This window comes from Eurosta solidaginis, chromosome 3 (assembly GCF_040869045.1).
Source record: "Eurosta solidaginis isolate ZX-2024a chromosome 3, ASM4086904v1, whole genome shotgun sequence".
Classification (NCBI taxonomy): Eukaryota; Metazoa; Arthropoda; class Insecta; order Diptera; family Tephritidae; genus Eurosta; species Eurosta solidaginis.
The window spans coordinates 174,036,321-174,056,008 of NC_090321.1; the positions used below are offsets into that span (position 1 = coordinate 174,036,321).

At 39.8% G+C, this 19,688-nt stretch overlaps 1 protein-coding gene across 1 annotated transcript in view; it reads left to right on the forward strand.

The window, feature by feature from the left end:
* Window positions 1-19,688, forward strand: part of 5-HT1A (5-hydroxytryptamine (serotonin) receptor 1A) — a 407,259-nt gene that overhangs the window by 160,529 nt on the left and 227,042 nt on the right. Inside the window, exon 4 of the mRNA XM_067777162.1 lies at window positions 18,274-18,294. Coding sequence (XP_067633263.1) covers window positions 18,274-18,294 — 21 coding nt within the window. The remainder of the gene's footprint in view (window positions 1-18,273; window positions 18,295-19,688) is intronic.

Here is a 19,688-nt window from a genome sequence, read left to right on the forward strand (position 1 = left end):
ATTAGGCATCAATTTTTTTTAAATTTCCAGCGAGTTATTCGCCACTCGTATCATACAGGTGACTCTTATTATATTTATCTTCTTTGGTGCGGGATGAGTCTGGTATTACTTAGATGCATGGAAAAATTTTACAAATATAACATTTGATATTTACATATATACATATATATTGAACTATTCCCTTTTATTCGAGCATTACCTATTCAGAAACCCTTTTTCAGAATAGTCAGTTGTAAATGAGAAATAAGGCAATAAATTGTAATTAAAAACAGTCAGTTGTAAATGAGAATAGTTACTTGTAAATGAGAAAGCATCAAATACAAATGGCAAAGCTTAAGAATATCAAAATGTAATTAAAATAATTTTTTTTCTCCCTCCTCACTAGGGTAGGCACCTTGTCGTTGGTGTGAGGACTTAGCCGAACTCCATAGCGCCCGACTATGAGGCGGAGCTGTTTAGGACGGACATCTACGCCGTCTCGCCTCATAGGAGGGCGGCGGGATGTCGGTGACCAAGAACTGCCAACCACCTAATCCAGGGTGTTATGCGGACCGTGCCTATTGGACGATTTTCAGCCAGGGGATAAATTCGGCTGTATTCGAACGGAGGCTTCCGATTCCTGGCCACCTCGGAAGGTATTTATGGTCTTACCACAGTAAGGGGCGTTGCAATGGCGGACGGTTGTTTCCCCGTATATAATACTGGACCGCTGAGCCCGCCTTGTCGGGCAGGTGGTCGTACGACCAAGATGAACGCCTCATTACCTGAATGTAATAAGGACGATGTAAATAGGAGGACTGAGTCGCAATCCAAGGACGACAAATACGAATTAAGCGATGCGTCGGACTCGGGGAGCGAGAGTAGTGCTGATTCAATGAACTCCTTGTTAGACAAGCACACAAATGAAAACGGAGTAGAAGAGTGGAGAAGGGTACGGAGCAGAGGAAGTAAAAGAGCTCTCTCGCAGTACCGTGCCGCACTAAGAATTGTACAACGCTTGGGAGCAGTGGTCGACCCAACAGAAGTGGAGATCGAGCGCTTGGAATGGGCCCATGGAACGGTAGAAGTAGGTCAAAGGCAGTTCAAAAGGTTTGCTGCGAGAAACCCTCGGTTCTGCAACTGGTACGAGGAGGAAGAAGCGTCGAATGGCAGAATGAAGAGGCAACTTCCGGCGGAAGGCGACAAGCCTGCTTTCAAGAGGCAGAAAGGACCCAGCCCTAGAGCCGCGAGGCAGGGCAATTGCACAGACAGGACAAGTAGTCCCAAAGCTGTAAGACAGATGGGATCCAATAGCGAGGTAGCAACTACCTCGAAAGCTGCGAGTCAGAGGGAAGTTCCAACTACGGAAGTAGGAGATAAGCCAGAGGGCGATAACGATAAGACTCCGGCTTTCTCGGAGGCGCTAAAGGGAGTTAACGCTAAGACTCCTGCTTTCTCGGAGGTTCCAAAGGGAGATAACAATAAGACCTCTGATTTTCCCGAGAAGATAAGTGATGTGGCAAAGCAGCCACTGACTGTGGCGTTGGTTTATCGTAGCAGTCCTTTCGGACAAATGACTACTGAAAGTTGGTGATCTGTGGAAAGGGAGCTTATTAGCTTAATGCTTAATATGATGCGGGAACAACCAAGTAAGCCCCTTCCAACCTTTGATTCGGGGGGATGGTATAATGGTGTGAAGATGATAGCGTGCGACAATATCGCGAGCTTGCGGTGACTGGAGGAAGTGGTTTCAAACCTCCAAAGGCAAGGCACGAACGCGCGGTTTGAGGTGGTGGATAAAGCGCAAATCCCCACGGTACCAAAAGTTAAGGTATGGATACCATGCGTGATGAAGTCGGAGGATAAACTGCGACTTCTGCAGAATCAGAATCCGATTGGAAGGTACTTACTGTATCTCGGCCTACCAAGGATGGTCAGTTCTACATCTTCCAAATAAACAAGCAGGCAGATTATATTTTGTACACGCAGCTTGGCAAAATGTCCTTTGGCACTGGCAAAATTTACATCCTACTCAGGCTAAGAAGTCCCGAGAATAAAAACCCTAACACGCTAGAGGTGGGCGAAGTCGAAAAGGACCCCAAAAGCCTAAGGGAAAAAAACAAGTAGAAGTGCCCGACGTCACCACGAACGTGCTAGAAGAGGACCAACCGCTAAATGGTGCTGTGACTCGCACAGAGGAACACCCGGCACAACAGTTACGAGAGGCTGAAGGGGACCTCGAATACTCTATACCAAAAGGGCAATCGGAGGACGACGACATCAAGATGAAGGTGCTGGAGGAGGACAAACAGCCCAATGGTGCTGCGAGTCCCACACAGTAAAGTGACGTCGAGCGAACTCCTCCTAACCCTTGAGGAGGGTTCGTTTGACGTGGCGCTGATCCAGGATCCGTGGCCCTCACCGGGAGGAAAGGTTTCTTAACTTAGCGCGCGCAGATTTGGCGTTTACTACGCGCAAAAGGAAGGACGGGTGCGAGCTGCAATAATCGTAAGGAAACAGCTGCATTCATATATGCTGCCTAGTTAAAACACTGATGATTTCGTAGCGGTGGCCGTTGAGCAAAAGAATAAGCAGGCATTTATCCTGGCGTCCTGCTACATGGCCCATGCTGCGGAGGTTCCACCGATGGAGTGCAAAAGGCTAGTACAGGAGGAAGGGCGCAAAGGGCGGTTGGTCATAGGCGCAGATGCAAATGCGCACCACAATGCGTGAGGAGGAGCAGATACGAACGAGAGAGGCGAATCTCTATTTTGTTACATCCTACAAACCAATTTGCAGATAACCAACAGGGGAAATGTCCCTACATACATTGGTCCAGCATCCAGCAATGTTCTGGATATTACATTGAGCTCCGAGCGTGATATATCAAGGTATGATTGGATGGTTCTTGATAGACCATCCTTCTCCGAACATGAGTATATCAGCTTCAACATCCCCCTAACGAGGGTAGAGAAGGGAGAAACCTTTAGAAACCCTAGGTCAACGAACTGGACTAAATTCCAGAAACATGAAGAAACAAAACTGGGACAACCCAAAGATGTTGCTAATGTAGAGGAACTGGAGGAGTCGAATGAATTCCTAACAAGGACGCTTATGACTACGTATAACAAAGCTTGCCCTCTAAGAAGATTCAGAGTAAAAGAAAAGCCCCCATGGTGGAGCAATGAGCTGATTCCTCTAAGAAGACAGGTAAAAGAAATGTTTAAGCTCGCAAAGACCACGGAAAGCGAAGCGTGTCGGGACGAGTACAGGGATCTGCTGAGGATCTACAATCGTGAAATTACCAGGGCGAAGAGAAACTCATGGAAAAGTTTATGTACGGACATAGAGTGCTCCAGCGAAACAGCACGGTTGAAAAAAGTCCTAGCAAAGGGAAACATAGTCCAGGGACTAATAAAGAAAGAGAACGGGGAATGGTCACGCAATAGTGAGGAATCCCTTGAGGTACTTCTGGATACACATTTCCTATCGGGAGATGGTTTAGAAGAGCCAGCAGACATCACTCACACTTCGATCACGGAGCTAGTAGTGCCGGGCTTGGTGACCGATATCAAGATCGAGTGGGCAATGAAGATGTTTTCTAAGTTTAAATCGCCGGGTCCAGATGGTATATTCCCGGCCATGCTACAAGTCTCAAGTTGGGTGGTCTTGGAATGGCTTAAAATAATATTCGATGGGTGCATAAGACCGAATGATGTACCGCACTCTTGGAGAACTGCTCGTGTAGCTTTTCTACCAAAGGCGGGGAAGATCGGTCACGTGTATCCCAAAGACTATAGACCCATTAGCTTAACATCATTTCTGCTCAAAACTTTTGAGAGGCTGACAGATGTTTACATAAAGTCCAACGTGGGTGAAAAGCTGCACTCCACAACACAGCATGCGTACATCAAAGGCAAGTCGGTAGACACCGCATTGCATAGGGTGGTAATAAGCATAGAGAAATCCCTGGAATGTAAGGAATATGCTCTAGGAATCTTCTTGGACATTGCCGGGACTTTCAATAATGTTTCTAAATGAGCGATTATGGATGGTCTTAATTACATTAAAGTACATCCAGCTTTAACCAGATGGATCGGCTGCGTGTTAAATTGCAGGAATATTACATCACAATGGGGATTGTACGAGGGCACGAAATCAGTGGACAGGGGCACGCCGCAGGGAGGGGTGCTATCACCTCTGCTGTGGACGCTGGTCATCAACCAACTGTTCAGGCGATTCGATGAGGGACCCGTAAAACTTACGGCTTACGCAGATGACGTTGCAATTGTCATAAGTGGAAAGTGCCTTCCAACGATTAGTTCTTTGATGGATCGGGAGCTTCGGGATATTCATACATTGTACAATATGGGTGTCAAACGAAAGGTATTAATGAGTATTTTAAGAGAGCGTGGGCCTTAGTTCTATATGTGGACGCCTTTTCGAGATATCGCCATAAAGGTGGACAAGGGGTGACTCTAGAATGCGTTTGTACAATATGGGTATCAAATGAAAGGTTTTAATGAGTATTTTAAAAGGGCGTGGGTCTTAGTTCTATAGGTGGACGCCTTTTCGAGATATCGCCATAAAGGTGGACAAGGGGTGACTCTAGAATGCGTTTGTACAATATGGGTATCAAATGAAAGGTGTTAATGAGTATTTTAAAAGGGCGTGGGTCTTAGTTCTATAGGTGGACGCCTTTTCGAGATATCGCCATAAAGGTGGACCAGGGGTGACTCTAGAATGCGTTTGTATAATATGGGTGTCAAAGGAAAGGTATTAATGAGTATTTTAAGAGGGAGTGGGCCATAGTTGTATAGGTGGACGCCATTTAGGGATATCGCCATAAAGGTGGACCAGGGATGACTCTTGAATTTGTTTGTACGATATGGGTATGAAATGAAAGGTGCTAATGAGTATTTTAAAAGGGCATGGGTCTTAGTTCTGTAGGTGGACGCCTTTTCGAGATATCGCCATAAAGGTGGACCAGGGGTGACTCTAGAATGCGTTTGTACAATATGGGTGTCAAAGGAAAGGTATTAATGAGTATTTTAAGAGGGCGTGGGCCTTAGTTCTATATGTGGACGATTTTTCGAGATATCGCCATAAAGGTGGACCAGGGCTGACTCTTGAATTTGTTTGTACGATATGGGTATCAAATGAAAGGTGTTAATGAGTATTTTAAAAGGGCGTGGGTCTTAGTTCTATAGGTGGACGCCTTTTCGAGATATCGCCATAAAGGTGGACAAGGGGTGACTCTAGAATGCGTTTGTACAATATGGGTATCAAATGAAAGGTGTTAATGAGTATTTTAAAAGGGCGTGGGTCTTAGTTCTATAGGTGGACGCCTTTTCGAGATATCGCCATAAAGGTGGACCAGGGGTGACTCTAGAATGCGTTTGTATAATATGGGTGTCAAAGGAAAGGTATTAATGAGTATTTTAAGAGGGAGTGGGCCATAGTTGTATAGGTGGACGCCATTTAGGGATATCGCCATAAAGGTGGACCAGGGATGACTCTTGAATTTGTTTGTACGATATGGGTATGAAATGAAAGGTGTTAATGAGTATTTTAAAAGGGCATGGGTCTTAGTTCTGTAGGTGGACGCCTTTTCGAGATATCGCCATAAAGGTGGACCAGGGGTGACTCTAGAATGCGTTTGTACAATATGGGTATCAAACGAAAGGTATTAATTAGTATTTTAAGAGGGCGTGGGCCTTAGTTCTATATGTGGACGATTTTTCGAGATATCGCCATAAAGGTGGACCAGGGCTGACTCTTGAATTTGTTTGTACGATATGGGTATCAAATGAAAGGTGTTAATGAGTATTTTAAGAGGGCGTGGGCCTTAGTTCTATATGTGGACGCCTTTTCGAGATATCGCCATAAAGGTGGACCAGGGGTGACTCTAGAAAGCGTTTGTACAATATGGGCATGGGCAGAAGGCCTCAACGGCACTCTATGCATGTAAAGGAATGCTGGGGTATGTGTGGGGCCTATCGCCCTCTCTTTCTCATTGGGTTTTTACAGCGATTGTAAGCCCTATTCTGTACTATGGAGTTCTTGTTTGGTGGAAAGCCACACAAAAAACAACATACCTCAAAAAATTAGAAGGGGTATGCAGACTATCGATGCTTAGCATTACGGGAGCCCTGAAAACAACCCCGACGGCTGCAGTGTATGCCATTCTACACATCCCACCTGTAGACCTGGTAGCAAAGAACAAAGCGTTAACGACCGCAACCAGGCTCGGTGCTTCGGGGCAGCTTGAGCGCCGACCATATGGCCATAGTAGTATTGCGCCATCAATCAAAAGACGAACAGACTACATGATTCCCTATCTGCGCTTCGAGGGAAATCTTAAGGCCACACTAGAGGTGGACGGTTGGCGCAAGGGTACGCAAATGGCGGACGAGGCCATATATGTGTACACCGATGGTTCCAAAGTAGTGGAAGGAGTAGGGTCTGCGGTATACTGCGCTGATCCGGAAATAAGCAGATCTTACAGGCTACCGGATTACTGTAGCATCTTAAAAGCGGAAATATTAGCCGTAACCAAAGCAGTAGAAACCCTGGAAGAGAATAGCTTAAGCTGCAACCGTGTTAACTTTTATATTGACAGTCAAGCAGCAATTAAGGCAATAATCTCGCATAGCACAGCACCTAAATACGTGTTAGAGTGTAAGCAGTCTCTGGAGAGAATCGGGACAGGGAGAAGCATACATCTATATTGGGTTCCAGGGAATATGGGAATAGATGGTAATGAAAAAGCGGACGAACTAGCTAAAAAGGGCGCATCCCTTGAAGCTTGCTCCGTAGATGTCCCAATTAGATTTGGCGAGATTAAGCGAAGGCGAGAGGTGCACACTATGCACAGGTCTTACAACCTTAGACTAACACAGTTGCTTCTATCATTAAAAAGAGAGGACTGTAGACTCATGACGGGTATTCTGACTGGACATTGCCTTCTGGCGTCACATGCCTTTAAATTAGGCTTGGTCATTGATAGCAGATGTAGGAAGTGCGGGTTGAAGGAGGAAACGATCGAGCACGTTCTGTGCTCGTGCCCTGCACTTGCCAAGCTAAGACTTCAGCTATTAGGAGTGATACAGCCATCAGATCTAGAAGCAGCAAGTGGCTTAAGTCCTAGGAAGCTTCTAGTATTTTCCAAGGGGACGGAGTTATTTTATAACATAAGTCCTGGTTTTTGAAAGGGTTTTTCAGTTTGGTCGTTAAAACAAACTTCTGGTAACACTACGGAATCAATCAGTCTATGTGAGTTCCTCACGGACCGGCCAGTTCAACCTACCTACAATACAGGTGAAATCTTCCGCAAGATATCTAGGAATTATCCTAGACAGTAAGCTGTTGTGAAAGCTCAACGTGGAGGAGAGGGTGAAGAAGGCCTCGAAGGCACTTTTACATGGGATGCTGGGGTGTACGTGGGGTTTACCGCCCTCTCTTTTTCATTGGGTATTTACAGCGATTGTAAACCCTAACCTATACTATGGAGTTCTTGTTTGGTGGAAACCCACACAAAAAAGAGCCTACTTCTAAATATTATTATTAGAGGGGGTATGCAAGTTATCAATGCTTAGCATTACGGGAGCTTTGAAAACAACCCCGACGGCTGCATTGTATGACATTCTACACATTCCACCCGTAGATCTGTAGCGTTAACAACTGCAAAGTGGATCAGTGCCTGGGGACAGCTTGTGCTCAGACCATACGGCCATAGTAGTATAGCGTCATCAATTACATTAGAGATTAAAGGTTTGATAAGCGCAATTCATAGCGTTACTGGTATTTTTGGATTAATTTCTCAACAGCGGTGCAGGGTGGTTTTCCAAATAAATAAAACGGATTTCAAGGAGCACTACTCTTCTAAAAGAAGGATAAAGATTTTGAATTGCTGTTTTGATGCAGTTTTTTAGTTACATTGAATTAGTTCACACTTTCTAACAGCTCTATATTTATTTATCCTTTTTAAATTGATAGTTGAATAAAAGTACCATAAAGAACTAAAAATTTCCAAAACAAAATTTTTTTGAAGTTACAATACCTTTTCAGCATTTCAAACTGTGTCAGCAGTCAAAGTGAAGTTACCTTGTACCAACCTTGGAGCCACAAAGATCGTAAAATTTAAAAACCCAATCGCTCGAATTCGAAAATTAGCTTTCACTTTTACCATAACATAGACCCCTATTTTATCGTTCTATTCAGTGTAAAAAAATCTGCTTAATGGAGTAGACATCCAGATATTTAGAAAGTACATTAGACCATACATAAGTCACAATATTTAGAAAATTTATACGGGATTTGAAATTTTGGAGTCCGTTTTTTAGTTACCTTCCCAGGGTTTTGAAAAGTGGTTCAGAGTTCAATGATAGTTTAACACGTGTGACAAAATCCTCCGCTAGGTATCGCATGGATGTAGAAAAGTCAAAAAACTGTACGATCAGATAAAATTAAGCTAGAAACTAGAGAGGCATCTAATTGAAGATCAGGTGACAATGCATTTAACATTTCGGATAGGTGACGCCGTGACCCAGATATTTAGAATTTTGTTACCAAACATAGGAGTTACGCGATAGAAACATCCCGTTAAGCTACAAAATCCCCATCTCACGCATAGTTCTGAGGACCAAGACAATGCAGCAAATGGGGTAGAAATGGCGCTAGGTGGGTACGAGTCGAGATAAAGAATAAAATCACATGAGATTTGAAGTTCTTCGGCAAATTTGTCGTAACTTCTAGGAAAGCAAGAAGCTTGAAGTTGTATACAAACCAAATGCATCCTATATTGATAGTCCGAACAGCTCCTACCGTGTGATACCCATAATAAGTTAAATATTTTAAAATCATCCAGGTCCCACATAGAAAAATTATTATTTCTCCTAAAATCAATTGACTTGGTAAATTTTAATCTGTGCCACTTCTCATTTGATTAAAAAAGAGAAGTTTCAGATTTGAGTATAGTACTTTCAGTTCAAAAGAAAATGTACTAAATGTTCGGTCAAGACTCGTATGAAAGGTAAGAAATACGGCGCAACCTTTTTCAATGAAATTTTGGTATTGTAATATTTAGATGATTTTGTAGGCGCGTTATGAAAAAGTTATGAGAGTGAAGTTTTAAGATGTAATACAAAATTTACAGGTTGAAATTGCAGTTCGCCTGGTTGGTTGCTGTGAACTGTACAAGCATAGTTGCTTTGAGTGGGACTTTCACCACATCACATTATGCGTCACATATATACACGTTGAATAAGATCGAATGGTGAAAAAAGCGAGCATTCGCTGGCATTTTTTAACTTCAAGTATACATACATAAGTATGTATGTATTTTTATTTCATATCAGCTTGACATATGTAGTACATATTTATGCGTTAATTTTTGTTAATGGCTATGAATGCATTACTTGAAAATTACTTTTATTTTCCTTTAGCTCTTTTTCAGCCAATGGCTTTTAGTTATATCTCTTTCCCTCTCGGTCATCTTCTTTGACATCACGCTTTGCTAAAACCCTTTATTTGATACCCATACTGTGACAAAATATTTTGGAATCACCTTGGTTCACATTTTGGTCTATATTTCAAAAATGGGTCCAAATATGAAATTAAAGTCCACTTACATACCATCTACGAAACTGAGGAAAAAAAATAAAATTGGTTCATCGGTTCTTGAGTTATATTCGAAAGGCTACCTAAATAATAAATTTCAAACAAATGGAACCATTCTTACCCACTTTCTGGAAATAAAGTGTCTCGAATCTTAAATATTAAGCTTTACCAGGCGCATGTTGTAACGACCGAGATCGAATGGATGTTGCGTTATTTTCCTGTTTTGTTTATTGATAATTGAATTTATTGTTCTGTAAATTGAATTGAATTTTGTACGCGTATTTGATGAAATTTTCTGTTAAAACATTTTATTCTTGTATCTTATTGTATCTTATTTTACATTATTGTATTGCTTTTACCGCTGATGATTGTTGCTTTGATTACATTCCGAAGAAGCATGACTGGTGAGCCAATTTTCAAAGTTGATATATGCGCAGGCATTCCTTTTGGTTCTAAGGAGTATAGAAATTCATTTGGATAATTCACAATTTTATCTTCATCTGTAGCTGTGTCATTCGATTTATGTTTCGTCACTTAACCAGGAAATTGATTTTGAAAGCGATCATTGATTTTGTTAACATGATCATTTTTGGGAGCTAAGTTCTTTCGCATAGCCAAAAAACAAAAACTTCTGAAATATGAAAATCTTTCGTCTTGATCGAAGGAACCTCGAGTCAAAATTTTGTGATGATCGAAGTATAGCAAACACGTTTTCATAGGGAATACACACACAGAATTTGATTTTTATAGAAGATGTAGATAGACTGAAGCTAAACAATTTTTTTAACAGCGGCAGATTACTAAACGTCCAAAAGGCATAACAGCTAAACTCAACACTGCAGTCAAATTTTGAAAAATCCCACTTTGAAATGCCTATGTTTTTTCTTTTTGGAGTTAGTTTTCTCTTTAAAAATTTATTTAGTCAGAAAATATGTAAATGAAAAAATGAATTTAACTTAGTAATAGAAAAGAAATTAAAAAAAATATTAGAAATTAGCGTTTTTACAACACCCTTTTAAAACCAAGGCATCACTGTGATGCATTTGTTTGTCGTAAACATAGTTGTGTGGGTTTTTTATTCAACCGTTTTAAAAAATGAAGGTATCACTGTGACACAATTGCAGATCGTAAAATTGCTGGTGTTGTTTTTTTTAAGCCACCACAAGACACAGCAGGTAGAATGGAAATTGCCCCTACCCAAAAGTTCGACCCAAAGGGGGGACATCAGAATTCGTTTTAGAGGTATGGTTCTCGGCAAAGTTTCTTACTTTGATCCCTAGAATATGATTTTCACAGAGCAATGAGCGATTTTTAAATCGACCCGCTCTAATGTATACATAGCCAATGAATTAATTTAATGAAGTAAAATACATATATACATATACTTACCTTAAACTCCTACTCATTTGTAAATTCATACTCACCTAAAAATTTTATATCATAAATGCGAACGCCCTAATGTAAAATATATTAAATCAAATTGGAAGAATACCGCTTCTTTGTCATGTACGTACCTTAAGTATACATATGTACATATACATACGTAAAGAAGTAAAAAACCAAAGGCTCAACGGTCAGCCGCAAAACGGAGTTGTTCAGTTGTCGTTGAGCGCGCGGTGAAACCTTTATAATTTTTTCTACTCCCAAAACGCTTGTTAATTCGATTTGTGCACTTTGAAGTTTAAATTTAAACCAAGAAAAATATTCTTCTAAAGAAAGTTAGTTGTGAAAGTATTAATATTAAATAAATATTATAAACCCTTTTATTATATAAAATCGTGTGCCGTGTTAATTATTTAGTGAAAGGTGATAAAAAGGCGTAAGTAGCCAACCCAGCCAGTAAGTTGCCCTCCGTAGGCACATTCGAGTGGCTAATGAACCTTAAACATCTATTAATTCGTATACATTGAATTTTTTTGCTAAGGCGCTAACTCGATGTACTCACACACGCTCTTAATAAAGGTTATCTATTACTCTTTACTCTCACTTAAAAATATCGCCTCTTATTATACAGAGCAGAAGACAAAAACCAAAACAAAAAACCGACTGCACTTCTTCACCCACGCAAAATTGTTTGACCACTATTAATTCGTACAATGACTAAGAACTGCCATGACAGTATATTTGATAAAACTCATTCATGAAGCTTGGTGGTGGGGAGGGAGGGATGGCCTGAAGGTTTAATGTGACCATATAAATCGTTCCCGAGATGGTCGGGCTAGCACCTTAATGGTGCTGTGTTACCGGAGCATACCGAATCTGTATCCGGCAAAGGACCATCACATCGATAACACTCCCCAAAGCCGTCGCGGAGTAACCTTATCGCTACAACAACAACAACAACAACAAGGTCTGACATCTTTATGCCTTATTAGGTAATTTGAAGTTGATCAGGAACCAATGGGACACGATTTGAAACGCATGCAAAACAGTTGCTATTCAATTGAACATCTCGCTAAAGTTTTCGGACATTCGAAAGAGAAAACCCAAAAGCCGTTCTGAAGATAATTTAAATGAGATGATTACAGATCATTCGGAGTCTGATTTTAAAAACAATACATTCCTGGTGATCGTTGATTCGGTAATCACTGGCATTACTGGACGATTTGCAGCGGGACGTTCTCCTTTCTGTGGCAATTTGCAGACATGGATGCAACTACGGTTCAGGCGAGCGCAGCAAAATTTTGTCGAAAAATACAATTCGGACATTTCTCAAAGATTATAATGCGAAATAATTCACTTGAAACACATTTACGAAGCAAAATTTTGATAAAGGTCTGTCACCATTGGATTTGCTAAATGTCATCTATGTTCAAAATCTGTATACAATTTCCCCAACATTTGTGTTGCTTTACATATCTTTTGCACTATACTTGTCACTGTAGCTAGTTCAGAACGTTCATTCAGCGTCCTTTCAAGAATCAAAAACTTTCATAGATCGCGTCAGTCTCCAGAGCGAGTTTCAGGACTTGCCACGCTTTGTGTTGAATCCGTTGCCAAAACGGACAGTTAAAGTCTGATATTATTATAAAAAAATTTGCAGTGAAAAAAGCAAGAAAAGCCACTCTTTTTCTTATTTTTATAATCATCATTAAATTTATCAAAAATGTATTAAAATGTTACCAAATAACTAGAAAACGTTATTTGAAACAATATGTGGTTTTTAAAAGAAAATTTTATTTCTAAGTTACAATAAAACAGTATAGTGTGACGAATATTATCACTAAGCCGATACTAAGCAGCCACTCGTATGTACGTAAACAGGGCCGCAGAGAGCCGAGCCGGGCCCCTGGGACAGTTCGCGTTCACGGGCCCCCCTAAAAAATAAACTCAATCCAGTAAAAAAATAATATAACATACATGCATTTTTCAATTCTCATTTTCAGTTTTATTTCATATAAAATAAGATTTACTGGAGCACTTACATAAATGAAATGTTAGATTTCGTTGTTTGATTGCTTACATTAACTTTTTAAAAATATGTACATTTTAAGAGCTTGAATCAGCCATGGAAAACCTTCCATATTTTTTGATCTGCGTAGGTATATGGAAATTACCGATTCAAAACTAATACTGCGATCAAGGCTGGACTCCAACGCCAATGTTCCAAGGCTTTTCAAGCGATTTTGGCTCATAGTAGAACGTAAAAAATTGTTCACGCTAGACAATAGACTAAAAAAACGCTCCCCTTCAGCCACACTGACTGGAAGTGTGCAAAATATTCTTAATGCTATGCAGATGTTAGGAAACAATACTTCCATCTTCAAGTCGTGAAATTTGTTCAGAAGTTGAAATGGTGGCAGCGAATCACATCCCAAATTTGCTAAGTGGATGGCTTTGAGATGAATAATTTCATCTATCAGATCCGTAGAAATATCGATGCCATAAATCGTGCAGAATGCCGTTGCCTTTTCTCTGAGCTCTTCTTCCGTCAGATCCTGATACTTCCACAAAAAACTAAATTTAATCGCAATGTCATTTACGGCTCCGAAACGTCTTGTCATGTTACCAATAAAGCAGTCCAAAAGAACGTAAAAAACTTGCTGTTTTAACTGAGTTTCGGAATCACACTCAGGTGCTTCGCCAGGTAATTCATCGAGCTGGCGCTTTCTTATCTTCCTTCTTCTCTCTGCGAAGGTATTCACAACTCCTATACTCCCTGCCAGAACCTTACATTCCTGAAGTATGATCGACAATTGATCCCTGAACTTCTTCAACTCATCAATGACCTATTTAAGCTTATCCACGGCATACTCATATGTTTGCACAAATTTGCGCTTCGCAAAACGAGTCAAGTGTACTAATTTTTTCAAATTAACGCTCTAGTTTATTATCAGCCTGTATTTACAGATGTCGCTGGCTTTTTACAAAAATGAAAAAGCAATACGACCACACCGATAGGGGCATAGTTATAGTCGAAAAAAATGTGATTTTAAGTTAGTTGAAGCATTTTTGACAGATAGCGCTTATAAAATTGTGTCAAAAATGTTTATCTAACTTAAAATCACATTTTATTTCGACTATGACTATGCCCCAGAGTATTTGATTGGATGCTTATGATTTTAGTTTAGTGATTTTCAATTTTAAAACAATTTTTTGTAGCAACAAAATATGTACGTATCTATGAAATCCTAGTTAGAGTACTGTCAATACTGCTTTGCCTTGCCGGGCACCCAAAAACCTTCCGGTCCCCAGGGTAATTGCCCTGGTTGCCTCCCCCCTCTCCGCGGCCCTGTACGTAAACAAATCAATCATCATGTACACACATACATACAAGGCAGCAGAAAGATACTCACAAACGCATGTCATCATCAGCCGATGTAGTACTCACATATACACCCGCATATGGCTAAAAACTAGAGCTGCAAAAGTATCGATATTCGGCATACTCGAAATTTTCGATATTTAAGAGGGAGGGTATTGATATATCGCGATATATATCAAATTTTTTGTTATAGTGAAAAGCGCTCATTCAATTTAAAAGTAATATCAGGTATGTATCAGACATTTATGTAAATATAATATATACAGGTATGTATATATATGTAATATGATCTTTATAACTTCGCAACGATCATAAAATACATTCTGCAAAGTTGTCCGCGATGGTAGCTTATACAGCGAAGCGAGGGTATATACAAAGTTACGACACCCTTTGTCATCCACTATGGGAAAAGGTGGAACGTCTGCGGTGGCTAAACCCCAGTAGGGTGCTGGCAAAAGCCTTTTAAGTGATGATGGTACTTCATGTGTTTTTTCATATAAAAATTTATCTTATTTGGCGAGCTGTGTGAATCTAAATTTGCAGTTGTATGCGATCGTTCTAGATGGTGAAACAAATTGGACGTATTATCAAAAGTTGTAAAACATATTTGCAATAGTATTGCTGATTTTGTCAAAATGGGTCCAAATGTTTGACTTTGTACTTCGTAGCTTTTTGGCAACACAATTTTCGTCTTCAAATTCAATGATATCTCCTGTTGCGTGTATATCTACATATACGAATACATGTATATATGTGTATATAATATGAAAAAAATTACGTAAATTTCACATTGGACTTTTGTAAGAATTTTTCAATATTCAGAGCCACCAACTTGTTAGGTATTCATCTAAAATAAACACAAATCTGACATAATGTATGTAACTTTATTTATTCATATTTTATTTGTCTTACCATAGTTTTAGACGCTGGTAATTCTGCCGCTAGAAAAAGGAATAAGAAATGGGAATAAATTACTCGATATTTAGAAAAAAACATCGATAATCGCACCACGAACCTGGTATCGATGTATCGATATTTATATCTATTTTGCAGCTCTACTACAAACTACAAATATACATGTATATAGCTGGTAAGCAAGCATGAAGTTCACGAAATTACTACACCTTAGAAGAAATGAGTGAGCGAGGAAACCGATAGTATAAAAGCAACACGAGCTGGGCATGACTAATCAGTTTTGATTTAAGCACGCTATTGGTTGTGAAGTAGAAGTGTTATTTTGAAGTACTTTCAAAGTAGTATAATAAAGACCATTTTGCATTATTGGATATTTGAGTTATTTATTCAACAGTTTAGCGATTTGAACGTTAGCATAAGGTTTGGAATAAGCGGGATTTCCCTAAATTCGGTACAATAGTAAATATTCTGTGTTAATTTTATTTTCAGCTCTTAGTACAAAAATCATTTAGTTGATGTGGCAAAATTTTTAATTTTTTTTTTGTTTTTATGGAATCCATTAATAAGGATTTATGAATTAGACGTCATTAATTCCAATTAATCAAATGTATTAGTGGATTTTTTATAGGGGCTCGTAAATTCTTTAGTCCCGGGCCCGGATTTTCTCTCTACGGCCCTGGCTGTAACACTGCCATCAAAAACAGGGGTCGTGTTTCTAAAATTATGGTTCGCGATATTCGTATCTTAGACAATATAATACAGCAAAATCGTCGGAGTTCTTTAAAAAACACTGCGAACAAATGGTCAGATCGGATTGGAAAAACTGTGGGAGGGGAATGGACTCGCCAGCAAATGGAAAAACTGAGCTATGGAATTTATAATGTAAGTTAAGCAAGCTCTTATAGGCCAAAGAAAATCCCATATTGACAGCTTAGCTTCACAAAAAAAGGTACGGCTGCTTTGGCAAAGGAAAAACTCTGCTGGGTTCCAAGACAATAGAACTCCATTATTTTTAGCGACGAATCAAAATTTGATGTATGTTTTGGCGATGCAAAGAAAAGAGTCATTCGGAGGAAATCCGCAGCATATCAACGGCACTGTTTAAGACGTACCACAAAGTTTCCGGCGAGTGTGATGGTTTGGGGATGTATGTCAGCAAAGGGTGTAAGGCAACATACATTTATAAATGGAACCATTGCCGCCAACAATTACATTGATATCCTGGAGGAAAATCTTCTTTCTTCAGTATCAAAAATTGTTGAATGTGGAGATATTTTTCAACGTGATGTTGCTACTCCCCACTCTGCAAAAAAAAAACTAAAGAATGGCTTCAGCAAAATAATATCGAAACTTTGGATTGGCCATCATCCAGCCCGGACCTTAATTCCATTGGGAGCTTGTGGGCATTCATGAAAAGAAAGCTGCAAAGCAAATCCCAAAAAACTATTGACGGATTTAGGTCGAAAATTCATGAAATTTGGGACTCTATAACTTCCGAAGAATGCAAAAGCTTGGTTGACACAATTTCCCAGCGGATGCAAGCCGTGTTAAAAAATAGGGGCGACGTTACACAATCCTACGATTACGAGTTAATAATGGTCAAATTGTTTTCTCTTTTTGAAAGGTTTATTAAAGTTTTTTTGCTTTTGTTTTATCATGTTGCAATAAGTGCTAATATTTTGACATTAAAAAAATATATTTACCCATTTATATGATATGCTGTAGTGATAAAAGTTTCTTGAGAAAAATGCTGGGTGTACGAATTAATAGTGGTTTGGGCTAGTAGAATTTGTTCAAACTCATCTGCTCCTCGTCCATTTTCCGGAAAAAAAAGTATTGTAAATACTATTTTAGGGAAAGAGCTACAAATAGCTATACCAAATTTCATGCAAATCTAACAGTGAATGGAATTTGTTTGAATAGATAGGTCCCTGGTCCACCTCCCGGAAAAAGTTTCATTTCACTCCGCGTTTCTGAGAAGCTATCCTGCAAATTTGACAAACATACAAGCATGCATCCTTTGTTTTAAATATATAGATTAAGATAAGCTACGTACGTGACATCGTGCATATCCCCAAAGAATAATATCATTGGATGAGAACTTTTCTTTGTTCCGACTAACATATCTTGGAGTGAGAGAGCATTTCCATGCTTGGGTCGTTTTCGAACTAAAGAACTAACGAACTAGTTCTTTTAATTGAACTAGTTCGGTAGTTCGTTCAGTAAAGCGAACTAAACTTTTATGTGGCAACTTTGCAGGCAAAAATGTATTTAAGTTGTTTTAGAACGTATGGCAACTCACTTCGTTGTCATATGTATACCGAAACAGCTGATTGCATTTCCCGGCAATTCGGCAAAATCATATAATTAGTAATTTATACATGCAATAGTAAGTAGCCAAGTGATGCTTTTTATATATGAATGTGTGTATTAAATAAAGATTATTATTTTCAGATGCCGAAGCGAAGTTCGATATGGGGCCACTTTAAACAAAGCGATGGTGCAAAAAAAGTTAAATGCAAGTATTCCGGAGCTGCAATAAGTATTTCTGGTGGGTCCCTTGGAAATTTAAGGCGGCATATGAAAAGTAAACATCCCTTCACTGCGTTGGAAAACGACGATGAAGAAAACATTGCGATGGTGGATCTAATGTCTGAACCTGATAAAGGTGGTCAGCAAGTAAGAGCGGAAAAGTCTCCTTTTAAGCAGCCAAAAATGACTGCATATACCAAAAAGCCGCCAAATAAAAAAAAATCGGACGAAATTGATAGACAGCTGCTAACGATGATAGCCAAAGGACACCATGCACTACGAATTATAGAGGAGCCAGATTTCCGTAAACTAATTGAAATGGTTTCCCAATGCCCTGGTTATAAATTACCGACAAGACAGAAGTTTGTTGTTCAGCAGTCTGTTGTGCGGGCTGCTTTTCGACAGCAAACTTCCTTAACTTTGCTGTGCGTATCTTGGCTGCCACAAGATGGTTTCCCGAGTCGATATTTGGACCTCAAAGAGTGCGCCGATCTAGAACGCTAGAGCTGTGCCTGGCATCAATCACAACATGGTTAATTTGGATTCGCGTTTCTCGATCAGGAGACACATAGGTTGCTTTATGGGTTGGTATAACAAACAGCCATTTTCGGTATCGAGGTGAAATAAATCAGCCTCTTCACATTGGGGTATGTTACCTCATGCAGGCTTTGTTTTCCGATCTAGCGTTGAAGTCACCAAGCATGATTTTAATGTTGCTTCGGGACAGAGTTCGTGTGTCTTCTATAAATTGTCGTAGGAGTCCTTATCTTTATCTTCCGTTTGATGCCATTTTCAAATTGAACTATTGAACTATTTAAATTGATTGAACTATAGTTCAATGAGGTGAACGAACTAAGGAACTAAAGACCTAGTTCAGTTGACTGAACGAACTAGACGTGAACTAATCTATTAATTGAACTAAAAAATCCAACTCTAGTACTAAGTTGCATGCTGGAATGCTCATGTGTGATCGCCTTCAGTTTCTGATATATCAGCTCTATTCACCAATTAATCAAAATATTTCCACCTGTTGCTCTACAAAATATGTTAGTCAGTGGTGTCGTAATGTGTTTTTTTTACTTTTTCCCAAAGATTCTGAATGTGCATTGGCGAGCACGGTGCTAAATTCAGCACTTCCCTGCGGCCATTTTAAGCATCAGCTACCGTTTACTCGATTATCTAATAGCATGACCCGTTGTCGCATACAAAACTTAAGTCGGTAAAATCATTCCCTTACTCTTTCCATCGTTGAATAACAGACCTTACTTATTCTAAACGGACGCCTCTTTCGGTCGATCGACGACACTCCATACACTGATGTTGCGCCAAATAAATTAATGTCCGAGCTTCTTGCAATTGCAAATGATGGATATTCAGTTCTTTATGTTTTCTCATTTACACCTGACCTATTCGTATTTCGCGACAGCCATGGTGTGGTGATAGCGTGCTCCGCCGTCCACACTGAAGATCCTGAGCTCACGCACCGGGCAAGGCAGCATCATAATTTTAGAACGAAGTTTTTTCAATTAGAAGAAAATTTTTCTAAGCGTGGCCGCCCTCGGCAACGATTTGGCAAACACTCCGTATGTATTTCTGTCATGAAAAGCGTCTCAGTGAAAGCCGTTGGGAGCCGGCATAAAACATGTAGTACCGTCCGGTCTAAAATCTCCAGCAAGTGAGTCAATTTTGTGAAATCTTGTTGAAATTTGGTGTATGTGTTCTAAGCACTTATTTCCCATCGGTATTTAAATCGGACGCTAAGCAAGCCCACTTCACATATACAAAAAAATTTGGAAAACACCAAAAACGCAATTGTTAAGTAAAAAACGCGCCGCCATTGTGTAGTGGTAGTGTGTTCCGCCTCTCACACTGAATA